The following is a 20,444-nucleotide window of genomic DNA, read 5'->3' as shown; positions in this document are numbered from 1 at the left end:
AGAAATGTGTGAATGTTCTAGAAAGTAGCCCACTAGCCATGAGTCTACAGGGAGTATAGAGTGTCATCATTAGTACCACATTCAGGTTGTGAAGGAGTCATTTATTTTCCAGCAAGGCACATCATAATTCAGTTTTAACTCATTCATTTGAATTTTATTTGTTTTGAAATTTGGTTTGTGTTTAATTTATAATTTTAATAGTTGTGTAAGAGCTACAGAGATTTAACTCATATAAGGATTTATCATTGGTTTAATTTGTATATGTTTAAGTGACATTCTAATAATTGAAGCCAGTCTCAGGGATAGGTGAGAATCTTTTTTTTTTTTTTTAATTTTTAAAAGGTACGTGTATAATACTTGAATATGAGGATCACTACCATACTGGCTAGGAAGGAATTTGCAAGAACTGATATAAAGAGATACATACCTTTACTGATCTACTCTAACCCTCCACCACCTGCCATGCCCCTCTGTTTGTCAGATGAAATCTCAGTTATTAAACACACAAGGGAGGCTGTAAACTCTGAATATTGGCGGGGAAAGTGGATACAAAGTTGAATAGAACTTGGTCTCACCTGTGCAGAAGTAAGTCTGGAGGCAGAGGAAAGAGGCATAATGTAATCACTGATTCAGCCACAGATAATATTTAACAAGGCAAAAAGTTAAGTGCCATGAAAAAAAAGTAGAGGTGGCTACTTGGGCACAATCCAGAGCCTGGTCTGATCCTGCTGCCACTTAGTTTTTGCACAGTGAGTTTCAGCATTAAAAACTGGTTTGTACTTTCAACAATACTTCATTCTGAACTTGCCTCTCTGTGGGCTAAAATCATTATAATGGTGACAGATTGTTCAGTTCTCAGTTAATATTTGTTATTATTACATAAACAAACCATATTGTTTGCAATTACACTGTCTCTTCTAGGCTCACGTAAGTCTATTAAAAGGAAGTTTGTGTGTGTGTCTGTGTGTGTCTGTGTTTAATCCCTTTAAGTATGAAAGCTACACATCTGAGAGACTGAAGCTAATTCAGAATATCAGAATGACATTGGGAGTTTATTAAAAATGAAGACTATGGCTCTCATAGATTTTTACATGTCCAGGTGTTCATAGCATAGGTTTTCTACAGTACCATGCATTTGTTCTATTCAAGGAAATGATGCATATATATAAATGAAGTTCTGACAAAGCCTACAAAATTAACCCCTCCCAGGGAGGAATTTGGCAAGTACCCATGTATCTAGCCAAACCTGGTCATTCCACAGCAGGACAGGAACTCGGCTGAGGGACAGATTTGGCAACCGGGCTAGGTAGTCAGATAAACTGAACAATTGGGTCTGGTCTTGAGGACCAGCTCATAGAGATGGGCAGTCAGAGGCCTCGCACCCAAGCTGTTCGGGGGCTCTTGATGTAAGATCTCCTCCAGTCTTGAGTGGGTCAGAGCCAGGCAGACCCGGTTCTAGGAGGAACCCTGCAGGAGATTCAGTTTCAGTGTTTGGGAAGTCCTGTCTGTTAAGGCCTCCGTGGAAGTAGCAAATATATCAGAATCTGACCATTAGTCTTTCACGATGGTCAGATTAGTTTAATGACTTTGCAAGGGGAGGGGAGAGATCCACAAATTACAAATTATGATCTTCCTCATGTATTCTTTGTTGTTTTTGTTTTTGTTTTGGCTGCACTGCGCAGCTGGTGGTATCTTAGCTCTCCCACCAGGGATTGAACCCAGGCCCTTGGCAGTGAAAGCCTGGAGTCCTATCCACTGGACTGCCAGAGAATTCCATGTTCTTTTTTTTTTAATAAATTTATTTATTGATTTTATTTATTGGCTGCATTCGGTCTTTGTTCCTGCACATGGGCTTTCTCTAGTTGCTGCAAGTGGGGGCTACTCTTCATTGTGGTGCACGGGCTCCTCATTGTAGTGGCTTCTCTTGTTGCAGAGCATGGGCTCTAGGTGTGTGGGCTTCAATAGTTGTGGCTCACGGGCTCTAGAGCACAGGCTCAATAGTTGTGGCGCACGGGCTTAGTTGTTCCGTGGCATGTGAAATCTTCCCAGAGCAGGGCTCGAACCCGTGTCCCCTGCATTGGCAGGCGGATTCTTAACCACTGTGCCACCTAGGAAGTCCCTCCATGTTCTTTTCTTAAAGGCATTATTTGCTTTCTGAAATTCATACTCATTTTTCCCTTCCTTCCTTCCTCCCTTCCCCCCTTCCCCTGTCCCCTCCCCTCCCCTCCCCTCCTTCTTCTCCCTCCAGCCCTCCCTCCTTCCTTTCTCTCTTTTTTCTTTTTCTTTCTTCCTTCCTTCCTTCCTTCCTTCCTTCCTTCCTTCCTTCCTTCCTTCCTTTTTACTGTATTAGTTTACTAGGGCTGCCATAACAAAGTACCACAAACTGGGTGGCTTAAAAGAACAGAAATCTATTCTCTCAAAGTTCTGGGGGCCTCAGTCAAGGTTTCAGTAGGGCCGTGCTCCCTCTGACGTTTCCATGCCTCTCCCCCAGCTTCTGCTGGTGGCCAGCAATCCCTGGCATCCTTGACCTGCCCCTGCATCACTCAGTGTCTGCCTCTGTTGCCACACGCTTTTCTTCCCTGCATGTTCCTGTGGCTCTCTGCATCCTCTCCTCTTATAAGTTCAACAGTCTTGTATTCAGGACCCATTCTAATCCAACATGACCTCAATTTAACTTAACTAAATCTGCAAAGATCCTATTTCTATCTAAGGTCATATTCTGAGTTCTTGGGTGGACAAAAATTTTGGGGAGACCTTTATTCAACCAAGTACAGATTCCTTTCTGTTACCCATCCCACCCCCCCACCCCTGTTTTGCTTTTCTTCCTTTCTTTTTAGAACTTTAATCAGTTACAAGATAAGCAATGAGCTGGTTGTGTTCTAACTTGCTTTGGATGACCTTTCACAAATCACTCCTTATGTTTTTCTCAGCATTCATGAATTATAAGATCATCAATAACTCATAAAGATACATTATTTATTTTAAACATGCTCATTAGTCAAGCTTCATATATTTTCTTGGACTTTTTGCTTGTCTTTAATTATTCTGCTCTTTCAGAGCTTGCTTGAACTTCAAAGTCAGTCAATGCATTTTTCATAACTTGTAATGGATTTGGGGGGTTTTATTTTTAATAAGCCTTTCAAAAATGGAAATATCTCTATCAACCTATTCTTTTCTCATTTTTAACACAACTGGAGATGCTGTGTGGCTTCGATGCAGATATTTACGGTCACCTGACAAAGGGGTGAAGTCAAACAGCAGAGGCCAGTGAGAGAAACGTGGTGTGGATAATACAATTTCATAAAAACGGCACCATTTCTGCATCAAGGTGAAGAAGAAAGTCGGCTGGGAATGCTTCTTACGAACATCCATGTTGTTGCAGGTTGAAAATAGACTTCCAAGTCTCTTCAGGTAAATCACATGGACTATTTGGGGAAATTATGTAAAAAACCAGTGTGGATGATGGGCTGGAAGGGAGTAAGGAGGGATGTAGTCAGGAGTCTGTTGTCCTAGCGCCAAGCTGCAGAGCCAAAGTAGAAACCAGAGGGCCAGCTCTGCCCGAGCACAGGGGACGTGTCTCCGGGTCGATCCACACGGAAAAGGATGTCCAAAGACTAGTGAGCTCTGACCAATCACTTTACTCCCTCCTCCTCCCTTGGAGAGGAACAAAACGGGGGATGTAGAAAAATGGAAATGGAATCTGCAACATTCCTGACTGGGAAGAGAGGAAGAAACACTTCCCACATCCATTGATCTGTAAGGGCTGCCATTTCTGTCTCCAAAACATACCTCAAATCTGTCCTCCTCTCTCCACTTCTGTTGCTTCCACCTTAAACCAAAAGCCTTTCCTTTCTCATTGGATTAATGCAATTCAGGCCCCAGCCCCCTTTATCCAGAGATGTATGCAGGCCCACGTGGTCTCCAAGTCTATTCGAAGTCTACATTATAGGACGTAGCCAACCTGTGGTTGTAATTGATGGACAAGTGTAGTTTCCAACATGAACATCGGTTGACGTTTTCATTGTTAATGAGTAAGAGGAAAGTGAAACAATGAAGAAGTTATAATTTCAACTGTTTGTCAGTGAGGTGACGTGTTTACAGAATGTGATAATAGTTTCCAAGCAACTAGAAGAATATTTCTTTAATTTAATTACATTAATTACATTCACAATGTAATAGCTATGACACAATACACTTTAAACTTTAATCTGCATTACTGTTTTCTCTATCACTGTCTTAAGCTAGGCAATCAACAAAACAATATCTCAATCCCTGATCTGTGTTTGTCAGTTTCCACGATATAAACACTCCTACAATAGCAGATGTCAAGCTACAAGAGTGACATGATTTATTTCCACCAAACTCTTAAATAACCTTCAGAGCATAGACAGTAGTAAAATGTAGTAAAGTACCTAGGAAGTCATTAGTTTTGAGTATTCATTTATTTTATTATTATTTTTATTTATTAAAATTTTTTTTAATTTATTTAATTTATTTATTGGCTGTGTTGGGTCTTCATTGCTGCACACGGGCTTTCTCTAGTTGCTGCAAGCGGGTGCTACTCTTCATTGCGGTGCACAGGCTCCTCACTGTAGTGGCTTCTCTTGTTGTGGAGCACGGGCCCTAGACGCATGGGCTTCAGTAGTTGAAGCACATGGGCTTCAGTAGTTGTGGCGCACGGGCTTAGTTTCTCTGTGGCATGTGGAATCTTCCCAGAGCAGGGCTCGAACCCGTGTCTCCTGCATTGGCAGGTAGATTCTTTACCACTGCGCCACCTAGGAAGTCCCGTTTTGAGTATTTATGATCTTTGTCTTAATATAATATAATTACAAGAATTTAATTTTAAATAAGGGCTGTGGTTAACAACTGGCTCACCAAGTTCCTGAAAATCTCACAATGGATGCTTGTGAGCTAATGAGCCCTGGCTCTGGTGCACCACTGATTCTGCCCCACACTGGAATCTTAGGTTTGGCCATTAGGTTTGCTTTGGCCAATTGGCATTAATAAGCATGACACAAATGGAGGCTTGGAAAAGTGGCTGCACGTAACTCTTGCTTTTTTAATCCTCTGCCTTAAAGAGAGAAACATTTCCGGGCTAGCCTGCTGGAGGATGAGGTGGTAGAGGAGTATAAGTCTATTGGTCTCAGACAAGGTCATCCTAGACCAGCAGAGCAGCCAATCCCAGCCAGACATGTGAGAGAGCCCAGCTCAGGGTCAATGAGCTACACCTTGAAGCTGACGGTGGATGCAACTAAGCCCAGCTAAGACCAAAATGCACTCACCTGGCCTGCAGATTCAGGAGCTAAGTAAATGCCTATTATTTTAAGCCACTGAGTTGTAGGCTATTTAAAATGTACACACACACACACACACACACACACAGAGCAGCATTATTTTGACAATAGATAACTGATACCTGGCCACAGTTTCATCTCATAAGACTATCTCTGTACAGTCACTGCTGATAACTGCTTCTGATTGGGGTACAGGAGCGCTTGTATTTTCAACCCTTGCAAGGCTCCGCATTCAGGATTTTGAGTCAGATTAGACTGTAGGCCAAAGGCAGACAGTACTTCCTCAGCACAGCTATATTTCTTTCCAGCTCTACCTGCAGACTTGCTTACACTAGTCGCAGTTTGTCTCTTTAAGACTGGCAAGAACAGAAAATAAGAACATTCTGGATTTTTCCTACCATCTTCCCTAATCTTACATCCTTATCACTTGCCTTCCAAGACACAGTACATGGAAATGTGATCCATTGCTGTTGGATGTGATCACATAATAAGGACCATCAGCTTTCCAGCCTCTACCATCAAAGCCCACACCACCTACTTGCCTGTTTCCATCACACCAATGCCACATTTTCCAGTTCCTTCAACTTAGCTTCCCAGTCCCAGGTACCACATGCTTTTTTGAAAACAGAAGAATCACATCATATAGGAGGAATATAAGTCCAATGGTAGTGAAGAGAGTGGTGAGCATTCCAAGGGGAATTCTTTCCAGGGCACTTAGAACAAAGCAAAGCAAAACACAAAAAACCTACAGAAGTGTGTCAGGAGTCAAAAAGACGTTCTTTAAACCCTTAAACCAGCATGCTTGATAAAATTTTATACATTTTCTTATAATGGATTATTATATAGATGACTGGTGAGCATTTTGATGAGAAAGCAGTGATTATCATGAGGCAATTTGATTATAAACGTGCCTGTTGAATTAACCTCATTTGTTACTGTAGAATTACTGGCATGAGAGATTGGATAGATGCCTAGTGTATCTCAGCTGTGGGTAATCTGACCTAGTCGTAAGATGTACACATAGATAAAATGGAGAAACATAACTTGGATGGTAAAGTAATTGGATAGATATACAGGTGTGTGAAGCTGTCCCTAGGCAGAGCAATCTGGCCTCCGCCTACTCCCCAACAGCATCTCTAATCACCACCCCCAACTTTGTTGAACTACCTGCAGTTCCCTAAATGTATCATATTCTCAGACCTCTGGGCTTTGCAAATACTAGTCCTTTGCCTAGACCAACATTTTGGTCCGCCTTCCCCTCACACCCACTCATCCTTTGAATATCAGCTTTGGCAACTCTCTTAGGAAGCCATCTTTGACTCCCCATCTTAGTCAGCTATAACAAATGCCCTAGACTGGGTGACTTAGAGCATAAGCTCTCTAAAGTTTAGGCAGTCCAAGATCAAGGTGCTGGCAGATCCTGGGCCTAGTGAAGGCCTGCGTCCTTGTTTATAGATGGCCATCTTGCCATATCTTCCCATGGCAGAGAGCAGAGAGAGGAAGCAACCTCTTACGTCTTTTCTTGTAAGGGCTCTAAATGCAGTTTATGCAGGCTCCACCATCAGGACCTAATTTCCTCCCCACAAGCCTCAGCTCCCGATACCAGCACATGGGGGTTAGGATTTAACATATGCATTTTGGAGGAACACAAATATTCAATCCTTAACACCCTCTGAGGCTGGGCTTAGGGGCACCCCTTTGTGCTACCACAGGCAGCCCTTCCTGCCTCCTCCCTGCTGCAGTCCTGCATTATAATGGCCTGTTTCTTTATCTTCCCAGGTGTAAGCTACTGGAGAATCAGGACTGCCTTGTTCATAGCTGTGTCCGCAATACTAGCACATTACATGATAGACAGTTGTCTGGAGACTAGTAATGTGAGCATTGCATGTTACAGGGACACTTGCTGCCTCTTTTCTGAACTTACTAATGATTTGGAAAACAAAATAAATTTATCAATTTTGTAAATGATATAAATAGGGAGGATGATAGAATCAAAATTGAAAAATTCAAAGATTTAAAATGCCACAGGCTGAAACCAACAAAGTAAAGTTCTAGAGAGAAATGTAAAATTCTACAGGTAGGTTCATGTTGTGCAGTGGTTCTCAAAATGCAGCCCTGACCAATGTCAGAAAAATATAATTAAAAACAAAATGTCTTGTCAACCTAGAAAACCACTTCACAAAGATAGAAGAGAAAGGAAACGGTTTTATTTTGAACAAGCATTGAACCAGAACGTGATATGAATCACAGAAAAGCCACTAAAGAGATAGCAAAGACAAAAAGAAATCACACCGTTTATGTAGCCAGGCAGATGAAACCCATTACCTCCACGTTTTCAAGATAAAGGGTAACTGATAAGTAAGAGGACTAACTGCCTTCACATAAAGGAAAAATAAATTTCTCATATCTTTATGACAGAAGGTAGGTTTGTGTTTGGAGACAGGTACCTGCTGGAGTTAGGCTCCTATACTCCCAGGAAACTGGGAGGAAGGGGTGCTATCCTCTTGAGGACTACAGTTCTATGGGATGGCTCCAGGTCCCCTTTCAAAGAGAAATTCCTAGATTGCAAAATGGGAAAGAGGCTTATAAGCTTTTAAAAAGATCTCCATACATTTCAAAAGGCAGAGAAAGAGCCCCCAAGGACAAGTTTTCTAAAGTAAATTCTCTCTTTTTCTTTGCACCGGGGAGAAATAAACATTTTTCTTATTTCTAATGTGTTTTACCTTACACCAACAGCATCAGCATCACCTACGAACTTTAGTTAGAAAAACAAATTCTCAAATCGCAATGCAGACCCTCTCAATCAGAAACTCTAGAGTTAGGGCCAGGCAATCCGTGTTTTTTCATAAATCCCTCAGTCAAGACTGATGCTCCCTAAAGTTTGAGAATCCTTGTAGAGCACTCTTGACAGCAGGCCACTTGAAAAGGATCTAGGGAAGATGAAGGATTTCACTCAACTTGAATTAATAGTTATCTGCAGTTTGCATTACATAGTCACTGCTCTGCTAATACATTACCTTTAATTAGTTGGTAAGAAATTAAGATGTCTGCAATAGATATTAGATGAACCTTAGTTTAGGCAAGACAGTCACATCGTAACAACTTGCATAATAGAAATAAAAGCAAAAGCATGAAAAATTATGCTCTTCGAGTGCATTCTTTAATTGAATATATGAAGAGTTGCCTGATATTCTGGAAAATTACAAAATGCCCAAATCAGGTAAAGCCAAACAAGCCAAACTCAAGAGAAACTAGACAATTGTGCAATTTTTTCACATGAATCCCTTCTTAAATGCACCGGGCTTTCTGCTGGGGGACAAAACCTGTCCTTTCTCAGAGTTTCTCAATTTGGGGTGCAAATTGGAATCACATGAGGATAAAAAGACAGCGGAGACTCAGAGCAGCAGGTAGTGTGTTCTTTGGAGGCATGGGTTCACATACGCAGTCTGGGCAGTGAGCTCTGCTCCCCCTTTCTCAACGTGGGCCAGAACCTGCCACAGACCTCCAAGAAGAGAGCTTCAGAGCCCCAGCTGAAGTTGTAGGCCTAGGGGCTGATGTGGAGAATCTGGAGTAGTTTGGGACATCCTCATCTAAAGAGTCTGCTTTGAGAAAAGTCCTTTATTCCTCCTTCAACCCACTTTCGAAAGATAGCCCTAATAAATTGGTTTCTGTGGCCACCGAAATAGACAACATTCATGATGTGAAGCCTTCCTGAGGAAGACCACCTAAAGTGAGGCTGGTGGCATTTGCTGTCTTAGGAGCTCTGGGTATCCCTGTGATGGACTCTCCCACTTGTGTCCTCAGGCCATGGACTTTTTTCTGTCCACTGGTCCCATCCATGGATGTACTGCAGTTTACCCAGAAGGACCTGGACATGGCAGTTAAAGCCATGCAAATGGAGAACCTGAAACTGAAAAGCAAATGAGTTCCATGTGAAATGTTTGGAGATGGGGAAAATTATGATACGTTTTTTGGGATGTACCCCAGGTGATGGAGAAGGTACAGAAACAGAAGCTTGCCAAAGCTGAAATCTATAAGGTCTGAAAAGTCAATTTACTACAGACAAATTCCATGAACCATGTTTCTCTGATCTTTTCAAGGGATTTGAGAAGCAGAAGGAGGTGACTGAAGGCTAATGTCTCATGAATGAAGAATGGCTGAATACCTGAATTGAGGATTACAGATTAAGGAGTGAAACAGAAGGCCAAAGAATCCCAAACAGTAAAGGCCAACACAGAAGAGATCCTCAATCTGGCAGATGAGGAAATCGCTCAGGTCCAGAGGAAAGGCCCCAGCAGCCTGTTGGCCTTCTAGGTAAGCCTGATAAAGGGCCAGATGAGGAACATTCTCTGGAGACCATTCAGCAGGAGACTAAAGGAAACAAGGAACTAATCATCTGTTATGACCTTATTTCAGAGATGGAAAAGTCTGATGTGGAGGTCACTGACCAGTAAGTGACCTTCTCTCCCTCCTCCTGTCTCTCTGTGTAACTGTAAGCAAAGCTTGTATACTTTCTTTTCCTGTTTTTTCCTTTTGGTGGAGATCTAGGATAGCCTTAAAGAAAACAAAACAAAAAAAGAGCTATAGAAAATTAAGTACGAGATATTTTGACTTCTGAGTTACGCTCTATCGATTTCTTCAATGTTGATGCTGATCTTTCATTAGAAAGTTTTGTATCTTATGAAATATGTGCTCTTGTGAGGTTTACTGAAATTTTGGGAGGTGCTATATTCTGTAGTTTTTTTTACTGTGGGAAAATAGGACCAAGAATCAATTTTGTTAGTACATACATACCGCAAAAGTATGGTTTATGAGGTCACGTTGAGGGGCCCAGTCGCCTCACAAGCTCTTACAATGCTAACTGGCAATGATAAAATAATTGCTATAAATTGTCTTTTTAAAAAATTTTATTGGAAGTATAGTTGATTTATAGTTGCAGAATTAAAGTGTATTGACAGGTGCACAAAATGAGCATTAATTGGGGGATGAGCAGGTTGTGGGAGTGTTGTTTAGTGGTCAGGTAGTATTCTTGCTCAACCCTGCATGGCAAAATAGGTAGATGAAGGCCTTTTGTCGCTGAATTTTTATGGCAAGAACATAGATTTTAATTTTTTTTAACTTATTTTATTGAAGTATAGTTGATTTACAATAGTGTTCATTTCTGTACAGCAAAGTGACATATATAAAAATATATATATATTTTCATACTATTTTCCATTGTGGTTTATCACAGGATATTGAATACAGTTCTCTGTGCTGTACGGTAGGACTGTGTTATTTATCCACCCTATATATACTAGGTTTATATCTGCTAACCACAAACTTCCATTCCTTCCCTCCACCACTCCCCTCCTCCTTGGCAACCACAAGCCTATTCTGAGGTTCTGAGTCTGTTTTGTAGATAAGTTCATTTGTGTTGTATTTTAGATTGCTATAACCTGTCTTTAATCAAATCATGCACAAATATAATTAGAGGTTTTCACTAGTCCTTAGGTATAGTGAACTGTCCACCAAGGGGGCAGTGATGAGTTTTTCTTAACATGAAGATGGGAAATAGGAATTCAAGCTATTTCAGTGAAACTATATTGACCACTAGAATGACAAAACCCATGGACATATAAGAAAAGGCAGTTACAGATTTTGGTCTGTGGAGGATTTCAAGAACTCCTTTGTCTAAGACAGCTCAGGACTTCTTAGGTGGCGCAGTGAGTAAGGATCCACCTGCCAGTGCAGGGGCCACGGGTTTGAGCCCTGCTCTGGGAAGATTCCACATGCCACGGAGCAGCTGGGCCCGTGCGCCACAACTATTGAACCTGTGGTCTAGAGTCCGTGAGCCACAACTGTTGAGCCCGTGTGCCGCAACTACTGAAGCCCACATGCCTAGAAACCGTGACAAGAGAAGCCACTACAATGAGGAGCCTGTGCACCACAATGAAGAGTAGCTCCCACTCCCAGCAACTAGAGAAAGTCCATGTGCAGCAATGAAGACCCAACACAGCCAATAAATAAAATAAATAAATTAAATAAATAAATAAAAAAGAGGGCTTAGACCTTCCTTTTTCTTCTTCTTTGGCCCTATAAGAGAATCACAGAATTTTGAACCAAATTTTAATGACCAAGTAATGACTTTAATTACAGAAGAAAAACTGAGGCCAAAACTGTTTAAGTAATTTACAAAAAAGGAGGGAGTCAAATCACTTACTATAGGGGAATAAACGCTCGGCGGCTATAGATTAAGGAATGCACCATTCCCCGCCTCGCCCCCATTCTTTTTGCTGCAAGTTACACCCATCTTTAAAAACACCATCTTTGCCAGATTCAGGAGCAAACACAGAAAGTGCTCAAGTTGGGTTTTCTGCCTCCCATGTAAGCTGCACATATTTTTAACACATTATTTTAAAACCACGAGGTGAAAAGTAAAAAAAGGCTATAAAACAAGAAGCAAATATGCCATTCTTTGCACTCAGAAGCATTATTTTCCCAGACATCAAAATATGCACTTAGAATTTTCTCTCACAATTGCGTTCCTGTGGAGACACATTTGGTCTTAACTCATCTGTTTCTCCTGTAACCCGAAGTACAGTCCCCAGCATATGGTGCTGTAAGATACATATTTACATTTTAAAAGAAAATACTTTTTCCAGGTACTGTTCAGCGGCTGGATTTCTCTGACTAAAAAGCACAATCTGTGAGCCTGTGGTGGTTTCAGAACAGAAACTAAGTAGGTGGAAAACAGGTTCCTGGGGCAGAAGTGTCAATATTTGTCTGCCAGGCACGTGAACCCTGGCAGCTGTCTCTGGGCCTGAGCTTTCCAAATCGGTGTCCCCGGGGGTGTGACAAGCTCAGACACTTGCCAGGCTGGCCCAGATCGTCCAGGGCGGTCAGCAGCAGTCTTCAGAGGCGGCAGGTGGCAGGGGCGCGATTCGGGGTGGTCCGTTCAATGACTAACGGGTACCCCGCCAGTGGCCGGGCCGAGTGCAAAGGCAGCGGGGCTTCCTCGCAGGATCCGGGCCCAGCCCGTGAGGACTGGAGAGCTCTTTGTGAGTCAAGGTCAACCACGACCCTGTCCGTGGGGGGCGCCGGGGCTCGAGGCCCTGCCGTTTCCTACCCGTTCCTGCCAAAGGCCCGCGTCAGCGCGTCCACGAAGCCCTCGTAATGCGCCAGGATCAGGCTCTCCCTCTCGATGTAGGGCCCAACCCACTCCTTGGCCGGCCCACTGAGGCGGCTGATTAAAAACGCCACCTTAACGGTATCGTTCGAGAACCTGGCCTCGAAGAACCTCATGTAAGAGGCCGCTTGGATCAAAAACTCGGGAAGCCGGGCGGAGTTGCCTTGGAACGTCTCGGGAAAAGCCACCGGGCAGGCGGGCGGGCGCACCTGGGCCAGCAGGTTGGCTTTCTCGCACAGCAGCCGCCGCACCTGGTCCATGGGCTCATTGTTCTCCCTGCGCAGGGCATGATCGTAGGTCAGGAGATTCCGTACCACCACCGCTAAGCGCCTCCATCACCGCCCACCGGGCTCCGTCCCCGCCGGCGCGCCGCCGGAAGTGCGTGTTGCTTGGGGGCGGGTCCCGGCGGCGGCGCGACCGGGTCCCGCGGTCCGGGCCGAGCCTAGGCCCGAGAGCCGGCGGGCAGGGTCGCCGGAACTGTTGGCCGGAGGAGCGGAAGCCGGGAAGCCTGAAGCCGGCGGGCGGCGGGGAGAGGAGGAAACCTGGGGTAGACTGGCGGCTGAGCCGCGGGGCCGAGCGCCGCGCTCGGCGGAGGAATCTGACTCCGTGGCAGCGCGCAGCGACTTCCGGTGGGCTCCCTCCGCGGGTCGGCGCGCAGGTGTTTAAAGGGAAAGCCGCGGTGCCCTGGGAGGCTGCAGGTTCGCTCGCTCCTCGCGCGGTGCCGCGCAGGTCTGAAGTTTAAAGTTCCATGTTCCTGGCTGTTCGCACGTTATGCCCAAGGTGTCACAGCCATGAGGAGGTAGTTCTAATAAAGCCCTCCGTGCCTGCAGAGTAGACAGTCCCTTGGGGCTTCCAAGTTGACGGGACAAGCAGCATTTGTCCCAGCCGCAGTGTCTCTCAGGTGCCAGACGCCTTATTGTGTCTCATCTAAGCCTCCCCACTCTGTGAAGCCCTTGCTGGTTCTTTGGTTGGTTGGTTTGCTTTTGTTTACCTGAGGCGACAAGCAGCTCCGAAAGCATACACACTTTGGCTACAAAGTCAGTAGCACGTTGAGGGCCAGGTGTTGGAAGATGAGCTTGAACTTCAGGTGGCGGCAGGATCTGTAGATAGGAAGGGGTCCTGTCGAGATTAACGGCGTCTGTGTTTATATTAATGAGGGGAACACCTTCCATCTGGCCCAATTCAGCCACCGTTTGCAGGCGCTGGCTGTGGGCTCTGTTTCTCCTGTAATAAGGCTCTGCTCCGACCTCTTTCCTACCTAACCATCTCCTTTTTTTTTTCCATCACTGTGACCCCGAGGACCCTCCCATGCCAGAACTACCCGAGGTGAAAATGTGGGGAGGAAGTTTCAGGAGGAGGTATTGCTTTGTGTTTCAGGGATTAAGAAACTCACAAGCATATCTTGATGAGTAGTTCCATTTACTCAAAAATATAATTTTTGACTTTTTAGAAATGAAAAGTAATACTTTTTTTGCCAGAAGCCTCTATTTGTCATTTACAAGGAGATGGTAGGTTTTGATTCTGGCTTTTAATTGAGGTACTTTTATTTGGTATTTTGCTGTTGGAGACTAGTTTGTATTAATCAAATAATATATTTCCTAATAAAACTGCAGGTCAAAAATTGTGATAAAACACTTTCAGAAACAAAATATAAAACTAATTGCTATCAGTTATTTAAAATATATGTACCTCAAGAAAGAAAAAAGTCATACAACAAAAAAGTGATTATCTTTGGGTGGTAAAATTTTTATTTTATATATCTGCATTTTTGAAGTGACTTGATTTTATAATAAGAAAAACAATAACATGTATTAAAAATGAAAGAAAACAATTAAGGAAACATGAAAGAAATCCTTTCCATTTTTAACACATTAGTTATCTGAAGGGAATTTTGGAAAGCACAGAGGATGAATGCCAAGCTTCAGTTAGACTGCATTTCAGATCTCAGGCTTAATCTGAAGAACGTGTAGTGTTCTTCTGTTCCTTTTTAGCTAGAAATTATTATTATTACTATTATTATTTTTGCTGAGGAAAAAGATAACACGTCATCATATTCAATTCATCTAAAAAAGATAGCCATTTATTGAGTCAATATAACTTATGGAATTTCTCTGGAGCTACAGATAGTATCAAAGTGTAATTTAAAGTTTCAGCGCCAAAATGAACTTACTTTGTCCTCAATATAAGAAATACAAAATTTATGAACTCAAGTACAAGACTGGGCATTCAGCTCAAAACAGTGAGGATATGCTTTCTGTTAACTAATAATCACCATATATGTTCTTTTGCACATATCATATATTACAAAATACATTTTTTAAAAAACCATGTTGCCAGATATATGAGAGGTCATCTGATCCTGAGCTTTTCTGTGCTGGGAGTTCTTGCTTTGTTGTTGTTGTTGTTGTTGTTGTTGTTTAATCATTGATTTAATCTATTTGTTATAGGTCTGTTCAGTTTTTCTATTTTTTTAATTAAAAAAATTAAAAACAGTTTTTTTATTTTTGGCTGCATTGGGTCTTAGTTGCAGTATGAGGGATCTTCATTGCAGCATGTGGGATCTTTCATTGCAGCAGGTGAGATCTTTCATTGCAGCATGCAGTCTCTCTAGTTGTGGCTCACATGCTCAGTAGTTGTGGAGTGTGGACTTAGTTGCCCCGTGGCATATGGGATCCCTGTTCCCCTACCAGGGATTGAACCCATGTCCCCTGCACTAGAAGGAGGATTCTTAACCACTGGGCCACCCGGGAAGTCCCCTTCCTATTCCTTCTTGAGTCAGTTTTGGTAATTTGTGTGTTTCTAGGGCATTTTTCAATTTCATTTATTTGTGAACAACTATTCATAACATTCTTTTATTTTTTATTTTTATTTATGTAAAGTTGGTTGTACTGTCCCCATTTTAATTTCGGATTTTAGTTATTTGCATCTTCTTTTTTCTTTCTCAGCCTAGCTAGAGGTTGTAAATTTTGTTGATTTTTTTCTAAGAACAGACATTTGGTTTCAATGATTCTATTTTTCTGTTATCTATTCCACTTATCTCTGTTCTAATCTTTATTATTTCCTTCCTTTTGCTAGCTTTGGGTTAATTTGCTCTTCTCTTTCTAGCTTCTTAAAGTGTGTTATGGAACAAATTGGGTCCCCTCAAAATTCAAACATTGAAGCCCTGATCCTCAGTGTGATTGTATTTGAAAATAAGGCATTTAGGGAGGCAGTTAAGGTTAAATGAGGTGGTTATGTTTCTCTAAAGAACCCTAATACATTCTTCTTTTAGTTGTGTTAATTATTCTTTAATCAAGGGTATATTTGTGGATATATTGTACAGGAAATTATCTTTCAAGTGTATCCTACCAAAAAAAAAATTCCTTATGACAAATAAGAATCAGGACCAGGAATTGTGTGTGTGTGGTTCCACGCATTCTCAAGATGTTTTACAAGGCTTAAGAGAAAATACACTGAATGACGGTATATACCTGCTCTGAACAGGGTTGTAGTAGAGAATGTTAAACTTATTAAATTTATTAAATTGGGGGGGGGGTGGTGACTTTTGCCATTCTGGGACTAGCAAGTCCAAAATTTGTAGGACAAGCTGGCAGTCTGGAGATTCAGAGAAGAGTTGATGTTGCAGTTCTGAGTCTGAGTTGAGAGCTCAGGCAGAATTTCTGTGTTGTCGTCTGAAGGCAGAATTCTTTCTTTGGGAAACTTCAGTGTTTGCTCTTAAGGCCTTCAACTGATTGAATGAGGCCCACCCATGTCATGGAGGGTAATCTGCTCACTTTAAAGTCAATGATTCTACGTGTCAATCACATCCAAAAAACACCTTCACAGCAACTGGAAAGCCAGTGTTTGACCGAACAGCTACTTAGCATAGTCTTGCCCGCTTGACACATAAAATCAGCTATGTGTAAATTTGATCATTTTAGAATAAAACTTGAAGATATTAGGAGAAATGGCCTAAACAAAAGTGGGCATTTGTGGGAGAACTCATCTGAACGTTGTTTTTTATTTGGCTCACAATTCTTTTAGAAAAAAAGTTAAATCAGGAATATTTCAACATAGTTACTTCTTTTAGGCAAGTAAATGCAGAACCATGTCCCTATCAGAATATATTTCAAACTGCTAAAAGCAATGATGACAAAAGACAGTGTGACTGTCAAATAAACGGATGCTTTTGTTGTCCAACATGCACCTTTATCACTTGTTTGCACTCTTTGGGGGATCATTTACAGTGACTCAAACTGTGAGTCAGGAAGTGAGATGTCCCCTGATGCCACATTAAAAAGACTTGTGAGACTCGTAAACTATAGGGGCTTGATGAATGCATAACCTATGGACTGGAAATAGCATTTTAAATGGGTATATTTTTCTTGCAGATATCCTTAGGAGACAGTCCTCCTGCCTCCTGGAATGAACGGGCTTTGTTCTGACGTGGGCCCCACACTAAGGTAACAGTCTCTCTTTTTGATCATTTGTCAGCATGTCTGGAGCCCCAGCTGTATTCACCAACCTTTACAGATTTTTTAGGGGAATCAATTGAGTAATGCATGTGAAAGTATTTTGGAAGCAATCAAAAATTAGAAAGTTGATGATACGGGTAAGACAGTGTCTTTACCAAAGAGATTATAAATGTCAGAGTATTTATCAGAGGCCATTTGTTGGTTTCAAAGCTCTATACAATACTTAAATGAATTTTGGCATTTTTGGTGGGAGGGATGGTTTTATTGAATTTTCAGAGCTTTTCATGTGGGAAGCAAAGCATTAAGGGATTCACTGAATTCAAGATTTTAATAGCAGAGGCAATAATATGGCTTATGTGATTATCAGTTTACCAAGGTTAAGTGGTCCTTTAAAGGATGGAATTATGTGTCAGATTGTCCTAGGCACAAGGACACAACAGTGAATAAAAACAGATGCAGTTGCTTCTATTCTGGAGCTCATGATCCACGATTAAAGGAAATTGGGGCAGCAGAGTAAAAGAAAAATTATGACAGGGGCCCCCAATTGATACTGTGGAATCAGAGAAGTGGGCCTTGAAGAAAGGGCAGCTGCGTTGAAATCTGAAGGATGTGAAGGCATTAATGAGGGAGGAGAGGGGGATTTTCACAAAGGCAGTAGGCATAGTCTCTCATGTCAGAAGTATGGTGTATCTGAAGACTGAAAAATCCCAGCATGTCTAGAGCACAGAGTGCGAGGGAGAACAGTGCTAGCTAGGGCTGGGGAAAGAGGCGGGGTCAAGACAGTGCAGGTGCCCAGTGGGCTGCATTACAAATCTTGGTCTTCATCCTAAGCACAATAGAAAGCCACTGAAGTTTTAATTACCAGGGCACATGATTATTTGTTTTGAAGAGATTGCTCTGGCTATAGTTGGGGTCAGAGCAGATGTGAGAAGACCAACCAAAAGGCTGTTACGATTGTCCAAGCAAAAGACAATGGTAGCTTGGATTAGCAGAGTACCAGGAGAAAAGAGAGAAGCAGACTGCTTTGGGAATTCTGTAAGAGGTCAAGTGGACAAGATGTAGTGATGCTTTGCATGCACTGAAGGAAAAGCTTGGTAACTTCATTTACTAAGATAGGAAACGTTGGAAGAGGATCAGAGTTTTAACTTGGACATGTTGAGCCTGCCATCACTAATAACTATACCCTTCCTTAATCTCAATTCCAACCACCCTATTACCACCAGTTCTTACGTTTCCAGCTTACTCTCCTTAATACCCCTCCTCCAGTGTTGCTTTTCCCACCAGTACCTGTAGTCTACTGATCTCTTGTGGTTTCACGGCTTCCCACTCTTTTCTGATCTCATTGACCACTTTATTTGATTTCTGTTCCTTCCGTAGCCTCATTATAATCACCCCTTCACGTACATGCTTGACTCCCTTGACATTCTCTTACTTCAGTCTCTCTTCTTGGAAGAAACATAATCCTACTTAAATTTAGGGCAGGAAAGAGATTCAAAGAAATCTCTTACCTACCCTCATGCTGGAGAAAAACCACAAAGCCATGCTGAATAGGCTTAATATATATGACCATTAATGTCAAACATACCCACAGTGCTGCCTGAAAATCATACTTGCTTTCACTAGTGCTCGCTCTTCAACTCTCCTTGGTGATTGTTTCATGCTGCGCACACCTCAAATATTTTTTTCCCAATTCTCACTCTAAGCAGATGAGCTTGCGTCCTGCCGCACTGAGAAACAGAAGCAGTCAGAAGAGAACATCCACGAACTCCCACTAACATATCTACCCACCTGTAGGTGTCTGTAATCATTTGTTGTGCCTTTTTTTCCCTTATTACAGAGGAACTAAGCTTACCCCTAGCAAAGGCTAACCTCTTCACTTGTGATCCCATTTCCTCCTAGGATGGGACCACTCAAGGTCAAGCAGAATACTCAGAAACTCTCTCCTCTCTCCCCTGCATTATCACCCATCTCCTCCACCAAAATCTTCTCTTGACCTCACTCTTCTCTCTGGCTAATGTCCATTTTCTCTCCTTCTCTTAACAGTGAAACTCCTCAATTGAGTTGTTTGTGTTCACTGTCTCTATTTTATCTCCTCCCATCCTCTCTCAAACCACTTCAATCCGACCTTCATACTTGGTACTTCACTTATCCTGAGTGTATCGAGGTCACTATGACCTCCGTGCCACTTTCAGTCCTCATTTTACTTGACCTGTTGGTAGCATTTGATAGCAATGCTGAAGATGAGTGTGATAGCAGATCACTCTTTCCATCCTGAAGCTCTTTCTTCTCTGGTTTTCAAATATCACACTGTCTTGGTTTTACTCCCACCCTCTGGACGCTCCTCCCAGTCACCTTTGCTGGTTCTTCCTCACCTCCCTGTGCTCTCAGTTTTGAGTGCCTGGATCTCATTTCTTGGCCCTCTTCTCCATCTCCACTTCTAGAGTGATCTTGTCCAGGCTCATGGATTTCAGTTCCATGAATAGAACTGAAGCCTCCCCAGTTTTTATTTCCAGCCTAGATCTCTCCCTGAGCTCTAGACTTACACATCCAGCCAGTTACTTAAGAGGCCTCTTGGATGTCTAATGCGTGTCTCGAATGTCACGAGTCCCCAGGTGAATTTCTGCTCCTCGTGTCTGGACCTGCGTCTCCTGAAGTTTTCTCCATCTGAGAAAATGGAAGAATCATCTTTCTAGTTGCCCTGGCCAAAACCCTGGAGTTTATCCTTGACTTCCATTTTTCTTCTCAATCCCTATATCCAACCAACAGCAAATCCTATTGGCTCCATCTTCAAAATACGTATGGAACCTGATCACTTTTCACCAGTTTAACTGTTGATACTTTGACTGGAGCTGCCATAATTGCTCTGCTGGATTACCCTGCTGGCATCCTAGCTGGGCCGCCTGCTTCTACTCCCAGCCCCATGCCCAGAGTGGCACTTTGAAAACACAAGTCAAATCGTGTCATTCCTCTGCTCAAAACCCTGCAATGGCTTCCCGTTTCTTCCAAGTAAGAGCCAAAGTCCTTACAGTTGTCTCCAAGGCCCTATATGCTGTAGGCCTCCTGTTAGAGCCCTGATCTATCTCCCTGCTCTCTCCCTGCTCTCTCCGCCTCACCCACCTGGCACTATTGCTGTTCCTCAAGGGTGCCGTGCACATTGCCACGTACAGGATTTTGCACCTTTTGTTTCCTCTGCTCAGCTGTCTGCTTTCATTGCTTCTTTACCCTTTTCAGGCCTTTTCTCAAAGTCACCTGATCAGGTAAGCCTGATCACACTACTAAAAGTTTCCAACTTCTTCCCAACAATCTGTATTCCCTTCTTCCACATAATTTTTCTCCACAGCATTTATCAAGGTGAAAAATATCTGTTTTTATATGTTCGTGCTTTTGTTCCTCTCTCCCCAGAAAGAATATAAGTGTGATAAGGACTGGAGCTCTGTCTGCTTTGTTCACTGTTGTATCATCAGTTCTTGAGACAGTGCTCGACCTATAGTAGATTCTCAGTGTTTGTTAAAAGTGTGAATTAATGAA

At 42.6% G+C, this 20,444-nt stretch overlaps 2 protein-coding genes across 6 annotated transcripts in view; one reads left to right on the top strand and one right to left on the bottom strand.

Moving 5' to 3' along the window:
* Window positions 1-10,367: 10,367 nt before the first annotated feature.
* LOC130832013 (protein LDOC1-like) lies at window positions 10,368-12,797 on the bottom strand (the record flags this gene model as incomplete). The annotated part of the gene is made up of 1 exon (XM_057700543.1): window positions 10,368-12,797. A coding segment is annotated over one exon (399 nt), but the record flags the coding sequence as incomplete, so codon positions are not given.
* A 69-nt stretch (window positions 12,798-12,866) lies between these two features.
* The window catches only part of AKAIN1 (A-kinase anchor inhibitor 1), a 67,872-nt gene continuing 60,294 nt past the window's right edge, over window positions 12,867-20,444 (top strand). For 3 of the 5 annotated variants that reach the window (XR_009048162.1, XR_009048163.1, XR_009048161.1), the window contains exons 1-2: window positions 12,867-13,091; window positions 16,833-16,904. The gene's annotated coding sequence lies outside the window, so the exon portion shown is untranslated. Of the gene's footprint in view, window positions 13,161-16,832; window positions 16,905-20,444 lie in introns of all 5 variants that reach the window. The other 2 variants (XR_009048165.1, XR_009048164.1) reach the window with 2 other exon arrangements.

The sequence above is a fragment of the Hippopotamus amphibius genome, chromosome 11 (genome assembly GCF_030028045.1).
Source record: "Hippopotamus amphibius kiboko isolate mHipAmp2 chromosome 11, mHipAmp2.hap2, whole genome shotgun sequence".
In the NCBI taxonomy this organism is placed as follows: domain Eukaryota; kingdom Metazoa; phylum Chordata; class Mammalia; order Artiodactyla; family Hippopotamidae; genus Hippopotamus; species Hippopotamus amphibius.
Note: the sequence above shows the minus strand (reverse complement) of the source record. Positions and strands in the feature narration are given on the sequence as shown.